The sequence below is a fragment of the Artibeus jamaicensis genome, unplaced genomic scaffold (assembly GCF_021234435.1).
Source record: "Artibeus jamaicensis isolate MK-2021 breed Jamaican fruit bat unplaced genomic scaffold, CSHL_Jam_final contig_76, whole genome shotgun sequence".
NCBI lineage: Eukaryota > Metazoa > Chordata > Mammalia > Chiroptera > Phyllostomidae > Artibeus > Artibeus jamaicensis.
This window is the reverse complement of record NW_026521954.1, coordinates 24,571,800-24,586,529: the sequence shown is the minus strand read 5'-3', so window position 1 is coordinate 24,586,529 and position 14,730 is coordinate 24,571,800. Positions and strand designations below refer to the sequence as shown.

Below are 14,730 nucleotides of genomic sequence, written 5' to 3'. Positions count from 1 at the left end.
CCTTCCCCCAGCCCCTGGCAACCACTCACCGGCTTTCTGTCTCCATACACTTGCCTGTTGGGGACATTTCAGATAATGGAATCATACCCTGTGTGCCTTGTTCTGTCTGGCTTCTTTCGCTTAGCTAATATTCTCGAGGTCCCTCCATGTTGTCGCATGTATGAGCACGTCATTGCTCTTCATGGCTGAGTAATGTTCGGCTGTACAGACAGACCACATCGTGTTTACACTCACATGTGGCATCGCACTGCATTCCTGGTCCAGTGAACCCCTGGCCCAAAGCTCCTTTTCTGCCTTAACTTGGCCGTGATCATCTGGACAGTCAGGTTGGCCTTGTCGGTCTATCGGAAAAACTTAACCTCGACTCGCATTGTGACCACAGCAGTGAGGAAGGGGTCAGTTGTCCTCCGGCTCTGAAGGCACAGTGATGTTCCCATCACCTGGAGCCGTTTTTAACTAAACTTGGTCTCCCTGGTTGGTTTCTCCAGAGCAGATGCGGAGACAAGGTCTGGGGTATGGGTACGGCACATGCGCCGGTGTGCAGAGACCAGCTAGCACGGCAGGCCCGAGGCTGCTGTGCTCCGAAAGGCCAGCTTGCAAGGTTGGCCCTGGGCTGACATCTGGGACCTTGGACTTCAGGAGGGTTGCCACTATCCCCCAAACTGATGAGTGGCTCCTGGGGCCTGGGGCCTCAGCTGTTTTTTATAAATGATACCGTTTATGCTGAATACCGGCTTTCCTTCCGGGAGTCCGGAATTTTGGTACATGCCAGGCGGCGGGTGTCTGAGTGGCCCTTCCTGAATCCAGTGAGCTTTGCTGCGTGACAGCATTTCACGTGAATTGTCACAGTCATTGCTCGGCGAATACAGCCTGTCACACCCGTGTGACTCCATGGGGTTTGCCCCATGTGCCTTATCCCTTCACTGATTTTGCCTTGAATCTCCTTGCTGTGATAAGTCACAGCTGCGAGTGTGACTATATACTGCATCCTGTGAGTCCTCTTAGTAAATTGTCAAACCTGAGGGGGGTTGTGGGTCCCCCACCTCGCCAATCGGTGGTCACCACTGAAAGGGAGGAGGAGGAAGCAGAATTGGACGGAGGAAGAAGTTGAGCTCTGACCTGAGCCGACAGAGCCTCACCCTCACCCGGCAGGGAGCTCTGGATGAGTGTTGCCTGGCCGACCCCCCTCACAGGGCTGAACTGACTGGCCACTGGGCCCCTGCTACGCTGCTACCTCAGGCGAGGCCTCAGGCGAGGTGTCTCTTTGTAGCTGATCTAGACCATGAACCTGGGTCTGCTGACCACACTGCTGTAGCTGGGCACCGAGTGCATCCTTGAAGGGGGAGCTGGGTGGTGCATCTTCTTATCTACCAGACTTACCCCTCAAAGAATATTTATTATCATAATTTGTGTCTCCTGATTATACAGGTATACGCTGTAGAGACCTTAGAAAACAAAGTTAAAAGACTCACGGAGTCGCCGCACGCAGCACGGCTCTGCAGGACTTTCCTCAGGCCTGCGCGTGTGCCAGGGTTGCTTTCACTTTCACGAGATCGGGGTTTTATTGTGCGTGCGGTTTGGTGTAGTCTTTAAAAATGTTCCATGAGGACATAAGCATTTTTGATATTGTTAAAAATTTGACACAAAAATCCGTTGCTTTTCTACACACTAACAGTGAACACCACGAAAAGGAAATTGCAGAAACGGTTTCACTGTAGCATGAAAGAGAACAAGGTACTTAGGAATGAACTTAACCAGGAGGAGAAAGACTCGCACACCGAAAACCGCAGAGCACGGCTGGGAGAAGCGGGAGCAGGCACATGTATGTGGAAAGTCATCCCTGTACGCTCTCCTTGTACGCACACTGGAGGACCTCATGTGTTGTAATCTGCGGATTCTGTGCAATTTCTGTCAAAATCCCCGTGGCATCTTCCTGTAGAAATAGAAAAACCCACCCTAAAGTGCATATAGACTCTCAAGGAACTCGAAATCGCCAAAGCAACCTGAAAAAGAACAAGGCTGAGGTCTCACACTTCCCGATTTCAAACATATCGCAAAGCTACAGTCATCAAAACCACGTGGTCCTGGTGTAAAGACAGGCACAGACCAATGGAATAGACTCAGAAGCCCAGGGAAAAGCCTGGCATGAGTAGTCAAGTGGTTTTCAGCAAGAGTGACAGGACCATTCGGGGTGGAAGGACAGTCATCGCAACAGCTGGTGGTGGGGAACGTGGACGTCCCCCGAGAGGAATGAAGCTGGGCCCTCGCCTCACGGTATATATAGCAACCAACTCCAGATGGATCGGCAATGAGTGCAAGACCTAAAGCTATCACAGTCTTAGAAGAAAACAGAGGAAAGCTTCTTGACATGGGATTGGCAATGATTTCTTGGCTATGACACCAAAAGCACAGGCAGTGAAAGAAAAAAATAGATAAATTTGGTTTCTCTTAAGGGGACCAGCTAGGAGGTGACAAGTGGGGTCCAAACCCAGCTCCTTCTCACTGACTGTGTCCTTGTCCTGCTGTCAGTAAGTTATGAGTGAACCTGAAAGGTGTGAAGTGTGACCACAGGCCAATCCCTGTCACTCTCTTGTCCCTGTAGGTTCTTCCAAACCATGGCCTTCACGCAGCCGGGTTCTTCGTGGCCTTCGTCATCTCCCTTGTGCTGACCTGGGTCACCCTTTTCTTCATGGTTCGGCATCAGTGTTTGAAGGGAAGCGTGCTCAGCAGACATCAGGTGAGTTTCAAAGTATGTCTTCTTCCCAAGGGTCGGTCACTTGATTGGTGATGGGTGTGTTAAGTTGAAGTTTATCCTCCTGTTCAGCCGATCTCAACCCTGGGTGGACATCAGGATCCCCCAGGGAACTGCGGACAGATGCTCGTGTCCAGGCCTACCTGCAGAGGTTCTTATTGGACTGTCCCCCGATGTGCCCCGTCGTTAGTCATTTTTAAAAGCCCCCCAGATGATTCTAGCAAATGACCAGTGTTCAGAACCCCTGCTGTCTGGCCGAGTAACCGAGTGCCCACCTGTGTGGCCACTCCGTAGTCTTGCCACACCCTGGCTCAGGTTCCGTCTCACGCTGCCTGCTGAAATGCCTTTGGAGACCCCCGTCATCCTCAGGGGGAGGCCTAGGACCCCTGGCACGGCTCATGAAGACCCTGTGGTCCTGCCCCTGTGCACCCCTCCTACCACTCTCCGCCTCACGCTGCAGCTTCCCCTCCACCCAACGACTTGCCACTCACACTCACCCCAGATGCTTGTTCAGTCCCTGCTCTGCTTTTCAATGAGCATAACTGTGACTCACTCTTTAAGACTCAGCTCGGGCCCTGTCTGTCCCTGGAAGCTGTCACTGCCACTTCCTGGCTGAGTTAGGGCCTTCTCTCAGGGTTCCCACGGCAGGTTCTGTAGACGCCGTGTGGCGCTCACCCTCGCCTGCTGGGCCCCTCTGTGAGCGCCCCAACCCCCCTACTCCTGTCTTTGTCTGGGTTCCCCAGAAGCACATCCTGAGACTGGAATCCGAGTGCATGTGGTTTGTGTGGGAAGTGACCCCCGGGAGTAATGGGGAGGGCTGGGGGAGTGAGGCAGGGCCCGGGGAGGCAGCCAATCAAGGTGGCCCGTGGGCACCTGGAGCTTTGTTCTGCTCGGGCACCCTGGGGACAGTGAGGGACCTCAGAGTCATCACTCGAGCAGAGACAGAGCTGGGGTATTTATCTTTCTAGTCCCATGGGTTATTGGTTGAGGATGTGGGGCGGCGGGTGGGCTGGGGTTGACATTTCCCAGTCATGGTCTCTGAAGGTCAGCAAAAGCATTCTGGGAAGGAAGTGTAGGTATTGGCTGGTGGATGTTGGGCTGGTGGGCACTGAAGTGGCAAGGGTGAGGGGACATGGGCAGAAAAGAGATGGTGTCTGCTGCGGTCCCCATTTGCCTGGTGTGGGGCCTGGTGCTTAGAAGGCACTTAAAACACGTGTGAAGGAAGGAAGGCGGCTCGGTCAGTTAGCCACTTCTGTCTACAGTTCTGTATTCTGATCAGAAAGCTGCCAGGTCCTGATGTTGATGTCCATTTGCCGACCGTAATTTTCCTCTCCATGTTGGTGGTGATGGTGATGGTGATGGTGATGTTGGTGGTGATAGTGATGGTGGTTATGGTGATAGTGATGGTGGTAGTGAGAGTGATGTTGGTGGTGATGATGTTGATGATGGTGATGGTGGTGGTGATGGTGATGTTGGTGGTGGTGATGTTGGTGGTGATGGTGATGACGGTGGTGATGTTGGTGGTTTTCAGGGAAGTGGGATGGCAGCTCATCAGCTGAGGAGCGCTCTGGGAGACCACTCGCAGAGGGCACTGCCGGGGGTCAGCATTTCTTCACCACCATGCTTCTGACGGGGGGCAGAAGCTGCTGTGACTGACACCCAGAGGCCCAACAACTTGGAGGAACATCTGTCATCTTTCTCCTTCTTTATATTGGGGAAACTGAGGCCTATGAATTTAAAGAACTTGCTCTAAGTGACCACATGTAGCCTGGGATCTGGCTGCTGGGGGGCCCCTCTCTCTGGAGGCTGGAAGGCCGGTCCCCTTGTTCATTTTGCTTCCGCTTCCTGGAGCAGAGGATTGTCATTTCAGCACGAGGCCAGCCCACTGTCTCCTTGGCAGACAGAAGTGAGGGGATGGAAAATGGCCATCTAACTGGACATTCCACTGACCCTCCCAAAGCCGTATCAGCCACAGGAGAGCAAAACTCGCCCTTCACGTTGAGGAAGGAGCAGGGTGCACTTCCCGGACATTATACACTGAGCATTATGACTGCGGGGAGGAAAGCCAAGTGCCAATTTGATTTAAGGTTGAAAACCTTGCAGTATTTTCCTCCATCACAGAATGAACTCTGGTCACATTTTTCTTTATTTTTCCCAACATGGTAGCCACCAGTGAGATAACGTTATATAAATCAGAAGGAGCCTTTGGGCTTGGATGACTCGGGAGCAGCTGCTCATCTGGCCTTCATGATCTGTGCAGCCTTGGACAACGTCCCGTCCCCTCTCTGAGCTGCAGGCTCCTTATGTGTAAAGTGGGGGCAACAAAACTTACTTTGTTGTGACAGCTTCGCGATATGACACAGACAAGGCACAGGGGCAGGGCTTGTTAACTGTTAGCTACAGTTAGCACCCATTTCTGCAGAACTAATAATGGGGACAAGACAGACATATCATCTATCCAATCAGAGCGCTGGGTGTACTCATTTCTGATGTCACTTCTTACAGTCGTATATTCCGATGACAAAACCAGCCAGATTCATGATGTTGGTGATGGCGAAATATTTTTATAGGTCTTTATATGTTGAGATTATCCATTTGTTGCCTTGTTTCATCCACACAACTCTGTGCATGGCTCCTGGAGTTACGAGCCCATTTCTCCGATGAGAAATGAAAGACTCAGGGAAGTGAGTCTCTAATTTCTGAGGCAGGAAGTGGGTCAGGAAAGTCTTGCCTGAGTTTCCCCTGCTCCCAGGTGGTGGGTTCAGCCTGGTTCTCTGACTATAGACCCCGCCTTCCCTCGTGACTTGCAGCACCGATGGCCACGAGAAGACCTGCCGAATCACTGTTTCTGAACTTCTCCCTCAGGGTCAGCATCACGAGAGCAAGCTGGAGCACGCCCAGTTCACGTCAGCCGACGCCGTGGACGAAGACCTTGCCCTAAATGACCAGATGGTAGACATTCTGTCCTCAGAGGACCCCGGGAGCATGCTGCAGGCCTTGGAAGAGTAAGACTTCTGGTTCTCGTTACACTTTCTGGGGCGCGGTGACTGGGTTCGCTGCAGCGGCATGAGTGCGAACACTGAGTGTATTTCGTTCATTCACAAGTCTGTCCATTCGGGAATTTGTCCCTCAGTCGTCACCATCAAACAGCTGCTACACTCCGAACACGGTGCTGGTATTGGGGACAAGGTGTGAATGAGACACAGCTCATGCTATGACGCAGTCCGACCTGGTGTCAGGAGGACTCCTCTGCCGGGGTGAGGGTCCCCAGAGCTGGTTACTGGGTGTGACGTTGGGTGCAGGGAGCCTCAGGTGACTCCCCTGTCCTGGGTTTTGCTTGTTAGTGATTTGGGGTTCTTTTTTTTTGAGTGGGAACGGAGGGAGCACCCACAGCTCTGGCTGCTCAGTGGGTCCAGGGTGGCAGGGAAGTCCCAGCAGGAGGTGGGGGGGCTCTGTCTTTGCCAGAGCGTTTGATGCTGCGTCTGGGCAGAGGTCTCCGCGAGATCCGCCTGTGCCAGAGGCACCGCCCCAACAGGGCGGGTTCTCCAGTTGGAGCTTTTCCTTTGCTTGCTTACTGCACTGAGTTACTCATCATGGGGCCACACGGGAGCCCCCTAGGCTGGATTCCATTACGGCAAACTTTCTCTGATTCCGGGCTCAAAATGCACGGCCGCCCCCCGGGGAGCTATTTCCACTGATCTGGAGTGATCTCGTGGCTGATACAGTAAAATGCCTTACAGTTTTAGGTAATACCTTATAGTTGTTTAGCAATTTAAAATACTCGGTCTCTCTCCCGCCCCTCGGTTACTGTGGTCCTCCCACTAATGTCTGCGTCGGGCATTCATGCTGTGGATTTGACAGTCGAAGACTCTGCTGCTCTGCTCAGTGGAGAGGTCTGTCCCCAGTCACATGACTAGTAAGGGACAGAACAGGACTTGAGCTTTCTCAGTATTTCATCTCAAACGCATTATGGTTTACGTACATTCTCTGATCCTCAGTTTCCTCATCTGTCCCCTGGGGCACTGTAAGCCACCGCCTTGGGAAAGCGTCACGCTGAATGTTAGGGAAGAGATGTGGGGGTGATGTGTTCTTGCTGCGGCGTTGGCCCCAGCCTGGCCTGATTCGCAGGGCAAAGAGCAGGCCCTGCAGAGAGGCCGTCTGGGTGACCGGGGGCTCCTCGGGCCTTTCTCCAGAGTGTTGCCGGCAGCAGCTGGACATGGGGAAGCTTGGGGGAAAAGCTGAGCAGCTGTGATCCTGCGTCCCTGGAACCTGGAAGTGGTGTCCTGTGGCCCATGTCCTGTGACACATGGAGACAGACACAGAAACAGCACTGCCCTGTCCCAGGAGTGCCGAGTCCTTAGCCTGAGAGGACAGCTCTCTCGGGTCTGACGCGGGGCTGCCCGTGAGCTGAGTGGGTGCTGTCAGCGGAGAGGGGCTTCCATCCTGCTGGGACGGGTGCCCCTGCCTGGCCGCGCTCCCCCGTGCCCTGCCAGGCTTCACTTCCTCAGTGCAGGGCTGGCCTGGCACCCGCCTGGCTCCCGTCTCACTGGCCCGCTTGTGGGTGTCGGGGTTGCGCAGCGGGGCTCATGGGCCTTTGTGCGGGTCCTCAGGCGTGATCCTTCGCTTCAGTTCAATTCCCTGATCAGAAGGCCAAGGGAGGCAGTTAAAATTAGCCACGCTGGCCAAGAGGGAGGAAGGAGGAAGAGGAGGATGGGCAGTCGGAGGAAGGGGGAGTCGCTGCAGGGCGGTAAATGTCTCGTGTTACAGGAAGTGGTGTGAGGAGGCAGGTGATTACCGACTTAGACTTCCGAGCTAAAAGTCAGTTTTCCTCCAACTGTGGAAATGCGAAATTGAGTGCAATGTGATCGGCCCCTAGGTACCTAATTGGCTTCTGACTGGAGCAGTGAGTACTTGAAAATTAACCCTCCTTTCTGATTCAAGCTGCGGTGGAGTGTCGGGAGCCCCATCGCTCTTCACCCCTGCACCGTGTGAGATGTCCTAGCCGCGTTGCCCAGTGCAGGGGTGTGAGTCTTACCAAGACTGTGTCCTTGTAGCTGTGGAATTTTGTGTTTCTGTCTCCTCGGGAGCCGATCCTGTTTTGCCCGAAGCGTGTTAAACACTCATTAGCAGGCAGGACCCGAGACGGCTTTGCTTCGGAGCCTGTGCGTCCCTCCCTCCCTCCTGCCCCCCAGCTTCCGGCCTCCCCGCCCTGCCCCACCCATCCCAGGGTCCCTGTGTGTTGAATGTCTGCTTCAGACACCATGGCTGGGTGCTCATTGGAGGGGGCTGGAGACACAGTTTTTAAAAAGATTCTATTTGTTTATTTTTAGAGGGCGGGGGGTGGACATCATTTGTGTGGTTGCTTCTCACGTGCCCCCTACTGGGGATCTGGCCCACCACCCAGGCATGTGCCCTGACTGGGAATCAAACCAGTGGCCCTTTGGTTTGCAGGCTGGTGCTCAATCCACTGGTCCACACCATCCAGGGCAAGGAGACACATTTTTAATGGCAGCATTGTGGGTTTCTCTTCATCTTTTCATCTTGGCTCATGGGGGCATCTCGAAAGAACACACGCCTCCGAATGTCAGGGGCTTCCTGTGCCTGAAATCTATGATGGTCTCCCAGTAACAGTAGCTTTTTTCTCCAGCTCAGCACTTACCTCACTTGTAATTCTTCGGCGAGGGTTAGCCGGGATTCTGGACAGGCCGTAGGCGGCTTGATGGACGCCGCATTCTAAGACCCATAAGAGCAGTTACTTTGCTGTCTTGCTGACTTGTTTATTTATTTCTCTACTGGGGGTGGGGCAGGAGGGGGAAGGGAGGGAAAGAAACAGGGATGTGTGAGAGAAACGCCGATCGGTTGCCTCTCAAATGCGCCCTGATGGGGGATTGAACCCACAACCCAGGCACGTGCCCTGATTGGGGATCGACCAGCAACCTTTTGCTCTGTGGGGTGACACCCAACCCACTGAGCCACACAGGTCAGAACTCGCTGATTTATTTATTTTTTTTGGATAAAGAGCATTTCCTTGGTTTGCTTGGTTGTTTCTCTTTTCTGCTGATTTTTCACAGGCTGCCGCTCACAGAGGGGACTGAGGGAGGGAGGCGTCCTCCGATTTTTATCAGGCTCCTGGGCTGTTGCCCTGAGGACGGATGCGGCCCAGCGCCAGCTGTGCTGGGCCAGGGGCAGGGAGGAAGTGGGTGCCACCGGCTGGCCCCGGAGGCTTCTGCGGCAGGCAGCAACCGTTTTGGCCCTGGCCCCGCTCTGGCCCTGACCTCTGCCCAGAACCCCTTGCCCACGACCGTATTTAATTCTCATGGCACCTCTCACGAGGGAGCCGATGTTCAGGAGGGCCTTCTGGTTTTGCCTACGGTCCCACGAGTTGTAATGGGTTTGGGCCCGGGCCTGAGTGCCCTTCCTTCAAATCCACTCTTCTACTGACACAACAGCTTTTTAAAAACACCGAGCTTAGATTTTCCCAGGGGGGCAAAGAAAGAGTAAGAGAAGAAAGAAATCCCAAGCCTGTGTGCATTTCCTCTGTCATTAGAAGAAAACGTATTTCTGCCTTTCGATATTGCCAGTACGCCTCAAAGTCGCGCCTCGTGCGCAGGAGGGCGTCCGTGAGCGCTGGCTGACCCGGGCCTGGAGAACCGGAATTGAGTAGTTTCTCCTGTGTCAACCATGCGATGTGTCTCTTACAACTGCTGCCCTTTGGACCCAGAGACACCCCAGAGACGCGACTTGGTCCCTCATCTCAAACCTGGAAGCCGCTTGCCCAGGTTTCTCTCGTCCATTTGTTCTCTCTCTGTGCTCTTTGTGGCAATTTCGGGAGGGACTTGATGCCTTGGTTACCCTGTCAGATCCTCGCTGGGGGTCCCTTCTGCGCTGGGTGTGTGGCAGACCCTATCATCTGCTACAGGGTCCTGGTTTTTGTCCTCATGAACTCGACAAGCAGCATACAATGCAGCACCGATGACTGCCCACTTGTCACTGTGGCGAGGGCTGTAGGGGAATAGGAACAGCAGGAGGCCTGCTCTGGTGTGGGGTCTCGGGGCGGCCCCTCTAAGGGGGTCAGTTAAGCCGAGATCTGAGTGGTGAGCACTCTATGGGGGCAGTGTGTGCAGAGCTCAGGGCACAGTGTTTGATGACCAGGAGAGAGGATGTGGCCGGGGTGGCAGGAACTTGGGAGGTGAGCCGGAGGGTCACGTGCGGTCAGTGGGCGCCGTTCCCTGGAGCAGCTCTGCCGCCGCCGCCTGTCTCTGCCCTAAAACTCTGATTCTCTGCGTATTGTGCCCAAGGCTGTCGGAAGCCACTTGTTTGTCTGTCTTTTTTTGTGGTGTCACCGTGTTCTGGCTTCCCCATCCAGGCAGTGAGATCACGAGGGCAGGAGCTTTCTGTCTCGTTCATTGATTCATCCCCAAGGCCTCAGACAGCGCCTCACACATAGTAGTAGGTGCTTGCGGGGTTGGTGACATACCCAGTGATGTGCTTGACGGGCCGTCAGCAGGTTTTGCCGGCAGGTAAAATCAGGGTTGTCTGGGGACTTCGACAGCAAAGATTACGAGGGGCTGCGGCGGGTCCCAAACCGGAAGACAACACAGCACGTTCCCTGATGCGACACGGCCTCACAGGTGGCCCAGGGCTGCCCCGAGGACGGAAGCTCTGCCTGGGACACTCTCCCAGTGGGACGTGCTGCCAGGAGCTGGAGCTGTCCCTGCCATCTGTGCGGAGTCGTTCTGCTGTGCCCCGTCACCCCTCTGCGCCTCGTCACTCCTCTGTACCCCGTCACTCCGCTGCGTCCCGTCCATCTGATCGGCTGCTCACAGCCCCCACCTTGGAGCAGGGAGAAGGCCTGGCTCCCGGGAGGGTCCTCCAGGATTTAGTCTGTCCGGCGTCCATCCCGTGGGCTCATGTATTTTGGGATTGAAGAACGAATGAGGGACCGTGCCAGGATCTGCGGATGGGTTGGCAGCGGGGTTTGCGCCTAAGTTTCACGCTGAGCAACTGGGCGGATGCGGTGCCGTTTCCTACAGCGAGCAGAGAGGGGCAGGCCCACTGGTGTTGGGGTTGGACTTGGTGACTTAAAGATGCCCTGGAGACACCAGGATGGTGATGTCCGGGCAGCCACGTGTAGGTCGGTTCTCAGGAAGTTCTGGGCTAGAGATGGGAGGTCAAGGTGGGGACAGAGGGAGGAACCCGCGGAGAAGGACCGAGAGGGATGGAGAACCCAGGCCGGCCCGAGGAATTCTAGTCTTGAGAAGTCAGAGGGGCCCAGGGAAGCCAAAGGGAAGGGGGTCCCAGAGGAAGGGGTCTAATATTGTCTCGAGTTCAGTCAAGTGCAGACTGGGAAGTGGCCTGATTTTCACGACCAGGGTGTCAGCAGTGACCAGGGCAGGGGTGGGGGAGGGGCGGGGCAGAAAGCCAGAGCAGCAGCATGGTGACAAGAGGGGGGGACATCTGTTTTGAGGTGGTTTGCTGTGTAGCCCACAGCCAGGGGACACGTGTCTGGGTCGGCCCTGTGTTCGGGGAGGGGCGATGTCAGCGCACCAGAGGGCTGACCCCCAGCAGCCTTGCTGTTACACCCAGCTGAGGTGCGTGGCAGCCTGTGCTCACGCCTGTGCCTTGTGGCTGGGTCCCCTGACACACCAGTGTGGGATTGTTAGGGGGTACATACCAGGGACTGCTTCAGAGCCAAGTGGCTCTAATGCCTCTGGTTTCCATGGCAACTCTCACTGCCATCTTCCCAGCAAAAGAAAGCTTTCTTGGAAGAGTCTTGTGTCCATCAGACACCTTTTTTCTCTCAGCAAGTGTTTACTGAGCTCCCGCTGAGCCCTGGCACTGTGCTGGGGGCTGCGGAGGAAGCCGAGAAAAGCAAGGCCCCCAGGATGCCCACCGTCTGCAGAGAGAGGCAGCTCATGTGGAGAAACAGGGCAGCGAGACAGCGAGCTGGAACAATCAAACAGCGGCCCTTCCCTGCCCCTCACCGCTCATGGAGAGGACAGATTCACAGACAGTCCCAGCAAGGAGGAGTGGGGTGCAGGCAGCAGGGGACAGAGCGCTGTGTGGGGAGGGGACTTTGGTTCTGCCTAAGGAGACCAGGCGGCTTCCCTGGGAAAACATGGGCTGGAGGACCAGGGAGCCAGAGGGAGTGGGAGAGAGTCGGGCCCCCTGCTCTGCTCGGGGATGTAGTAGGCTCGTGCCTCATCCATCCAGAACATTTAACGGGCACCTCCTGCTGCCAGGCACTGCAGGTGCTGGGATGAAGTGGGGACCAAAACAAAGTCGCCACGCTTGCAAGCTGTGTGCGGTCTGGGGGACAGGAGATAAAGACGAGATGTGGGGAGGGAGGTGGTAGGTCCATGCAGAACAGCGCCGTGGGGAATGGAGCACTGTGACAAGAAGGGACACTGCACGCCTCCTTCCTGACGGTGGCACTGGAGCAGGGGAAGCACCAGAGGAAGCGCCACGAGGATGTGTCCCCTTGTCCATGTGGAAGGAGCGAGGAAATGGGTAGCTTTTTGATGCTCGCAAGGACTTCTGAGGCCATCTGGTCTAAGCTCCTGGCCAGAGCAGAAGTACTCTCTCTGGTGGTGCTCCCAAGAGATGGCCAGCCCGTTTCTGCTTGGACATCTTACTGATCATGAGGGACTGCTGTCCCTTGGAGGTCGCCATTACTGGTTGAAATGTCTACCCCCCAAAAAGTATGTTGAAATCCTAACCCTGGGATCAGTGAACGTGACCTTGTTTGGAAATAGCATCTCGGCAGGTGTAAGCAAGCCAAGATGAGGTCATTCGGGGGGCCTCAATCCAAGGCGACTGGCGACCTAACAAGAAGCGGGAGGTTTGGACACTGGGAGCACACCACGCGAAGACCGAGGCAGGGGCTGGAGTGACGCCGCTGCCAGCCAAGCATTGCCGGCAACACCAGAAGTGGGGAGAGGGGCCAGAAGCTTCTCCTTCCTGACCTCGGGAGGAACCAGTGCCATCAACATCTCGAGGTGGGCTGTCTGGCCCCCAGAACTGTGACACGATGCATTTCTGTTGACTCGAGCCACCCTGTTTGGGACACTTGGTCCCAGCAGCCCCAGGAAACAAACACAGTTGCCCCTCTCAGTGGTGGGCAATGCAGAGTCCTCGAAAGGCCCTCCTTCTTTCCAACCCGAGGCGGCAGGCAGCCAGGTGAACCGTGCCGTCATCCCGACATGTCCTCCCCTCAGGGCCTCTCCCTCCTGCAGCTCCCTCCTCTGCCCACGTTGCGGCCACCACCCGAGTCCCAGCCATCTGCGTGTCTTCACTGGCCTCCTGCACTCACCTCATGTCCACCCCAACCCTGCGCCCACTCTCCACACACCGGCCGAGGGGTCTTTTCAGTGATCCAGGCTGGGGCACTTGTTTCTGAAAGCCCTGTGACAGCCTTCATCCTCATCTCGGTCCGAGAGACTTGGTCACCTGCCCACGGCCGTGTGGCCTAGATTGGAGGTGGTTTGTGTGCACCTGGTCACAATGGGCAGACATCTGTAAAGCTGCATCATGAAGAAGACGGTGGCACTGGGGACAGTGGTGGAAATTCCAGGGAGGAAAGTCTGGAGTTCAGCTCATTATGAAGAAGGCCGCTCTCATGTCTGAGCTCTCCAGTGATGGAAGGCCCTGCCCGGAGGGGCAGCTGCCCCCCACGACCGTGGGGGTGTAAGGCAGAGGCAGAGTGGGGTGGGGGCCACGTTCTGGCGAGAAAGGTGTTGAAGAAATCTGAGCATTCGGTGGAAAGATGACTTAGCAGACATTCGAGGTTTATCTTATTTCTAAAGCCACCTTTAAATATTTTATCCTGCAGTTTCATTCCAACACTGTTCAGGGAGAACACTGTCCTTACAAAGAAGAGTTTCAGGTGTTATCTATCGATCTGTGTCCCACCTGTCCACTCATCGATTCACCCATCCTTTCATTGATCCATCCATTGCATCTACCCACCCACTCTCCCATCCACTCGTGTATCCTTCCATCCACCTATGACCCATCTACCACCCACCCATCTGCCCGTGCATTCCTCCACCCACTTACCTACCTGTTCCTCCACCCATTTACCCACCTGCGCATCTGCTGGTTCGTCCACCTAGTCATCCATCCATCCATCCATCCATCCATCCCACCCACCCACTCGTCTGTGTATTTGTGTGCTTCTTTCACATCCTCTTTTCTCTCCCGTAAAGAATGTTATGGTGAGGAAGACGATGACAGACACAACACCACTGTGAGATAACACGTCGGTGTGGCCAGAGGACGGAGGGTAGAACGGGGGCTCTGGAGCCACGACACGGCTCCCGGTCCCAGCTCTGCCCCTGAAGCCGCTTTGAACAGAGGATTTTCGTTTTTTTGCACTTCAGTTTTCTTCACCCGTAAAATCAGGGTGAATCACCTTCCTTTTAAGATTGTGCTGCGGATCAAATGTCTCGACATCCATAAATCTGTTGAGACGAAGCTTGTACACAGAGGGCACAGTCGTTAATCTTCTCGATGACCTTCGTTTGACACAAGGGATGTCATTCACCACTCGGGACACCAGGCTGAGAGACAGCGAACAACTCACCTCCACTGCCCAGCTCTGACGGGGCGGAGCTGGGATTGGAGACTCAGTGGCAGGGACCCCGCGCCCATGACACCTTTCGGACGGAATGAGGGAGGTCAGAGGGGTGGGGAGAAAGTCCACAGAGGGTTTGACGTGGGAGAGGAGCCTCGCCTTCTTTTTCCTGTTCAGAGCCGAGTGAGCCGTTGGGGTCTGGTCGGGTAGCCAGTGGGGAACGGGTAGCAGTCTGGAGGCCTCTCAGCATCTGTAGCCCCTCCTGGGGATCAGCTCAAGGCCTGGAGGCCCCCCCGGCCCCCCGCAATCTGACTTCCAAACAGATCTGCAGGAGGAAGACGTGCAGGAGGAAGGATGTGGACCCTGCATCTCATGGTACCTTTGAGTTCCTACCATGCTGGAA

At 55.3% G+C, this 14,730-nt stretch overlaps 1 protein-coding gene across 3 annotated transcripts in view; it reads left to right on the top strand.

Moving 5' to 3' along the window:
* EVC2 (EvC ciliary complex subunit 2) overlaps positions 1 to 14,730 on the top strand; it is a 63,084-nt gene that overhangs the window by 13,753 nt on the left and 34,601 nt on the right. For all 3 annotated transcript variants that reach the window (XM_053672451.1, XM_053672450.1, XM_053672452.1), the window contains exons 6-7: positions 2,603 to 2,737; positions 5,618 to 5,757. In XM_053672451.1, the coding sequence (XP_053528426.1) occupies positions 2,603 to 2,737; positions 5,618 to 5,757 (275 nt within the window). The remainder of the gene's footprint in view (positions 1 to 2,602; positions 2,738 to 5,617; positions 5,758 to 14,730) is intronic.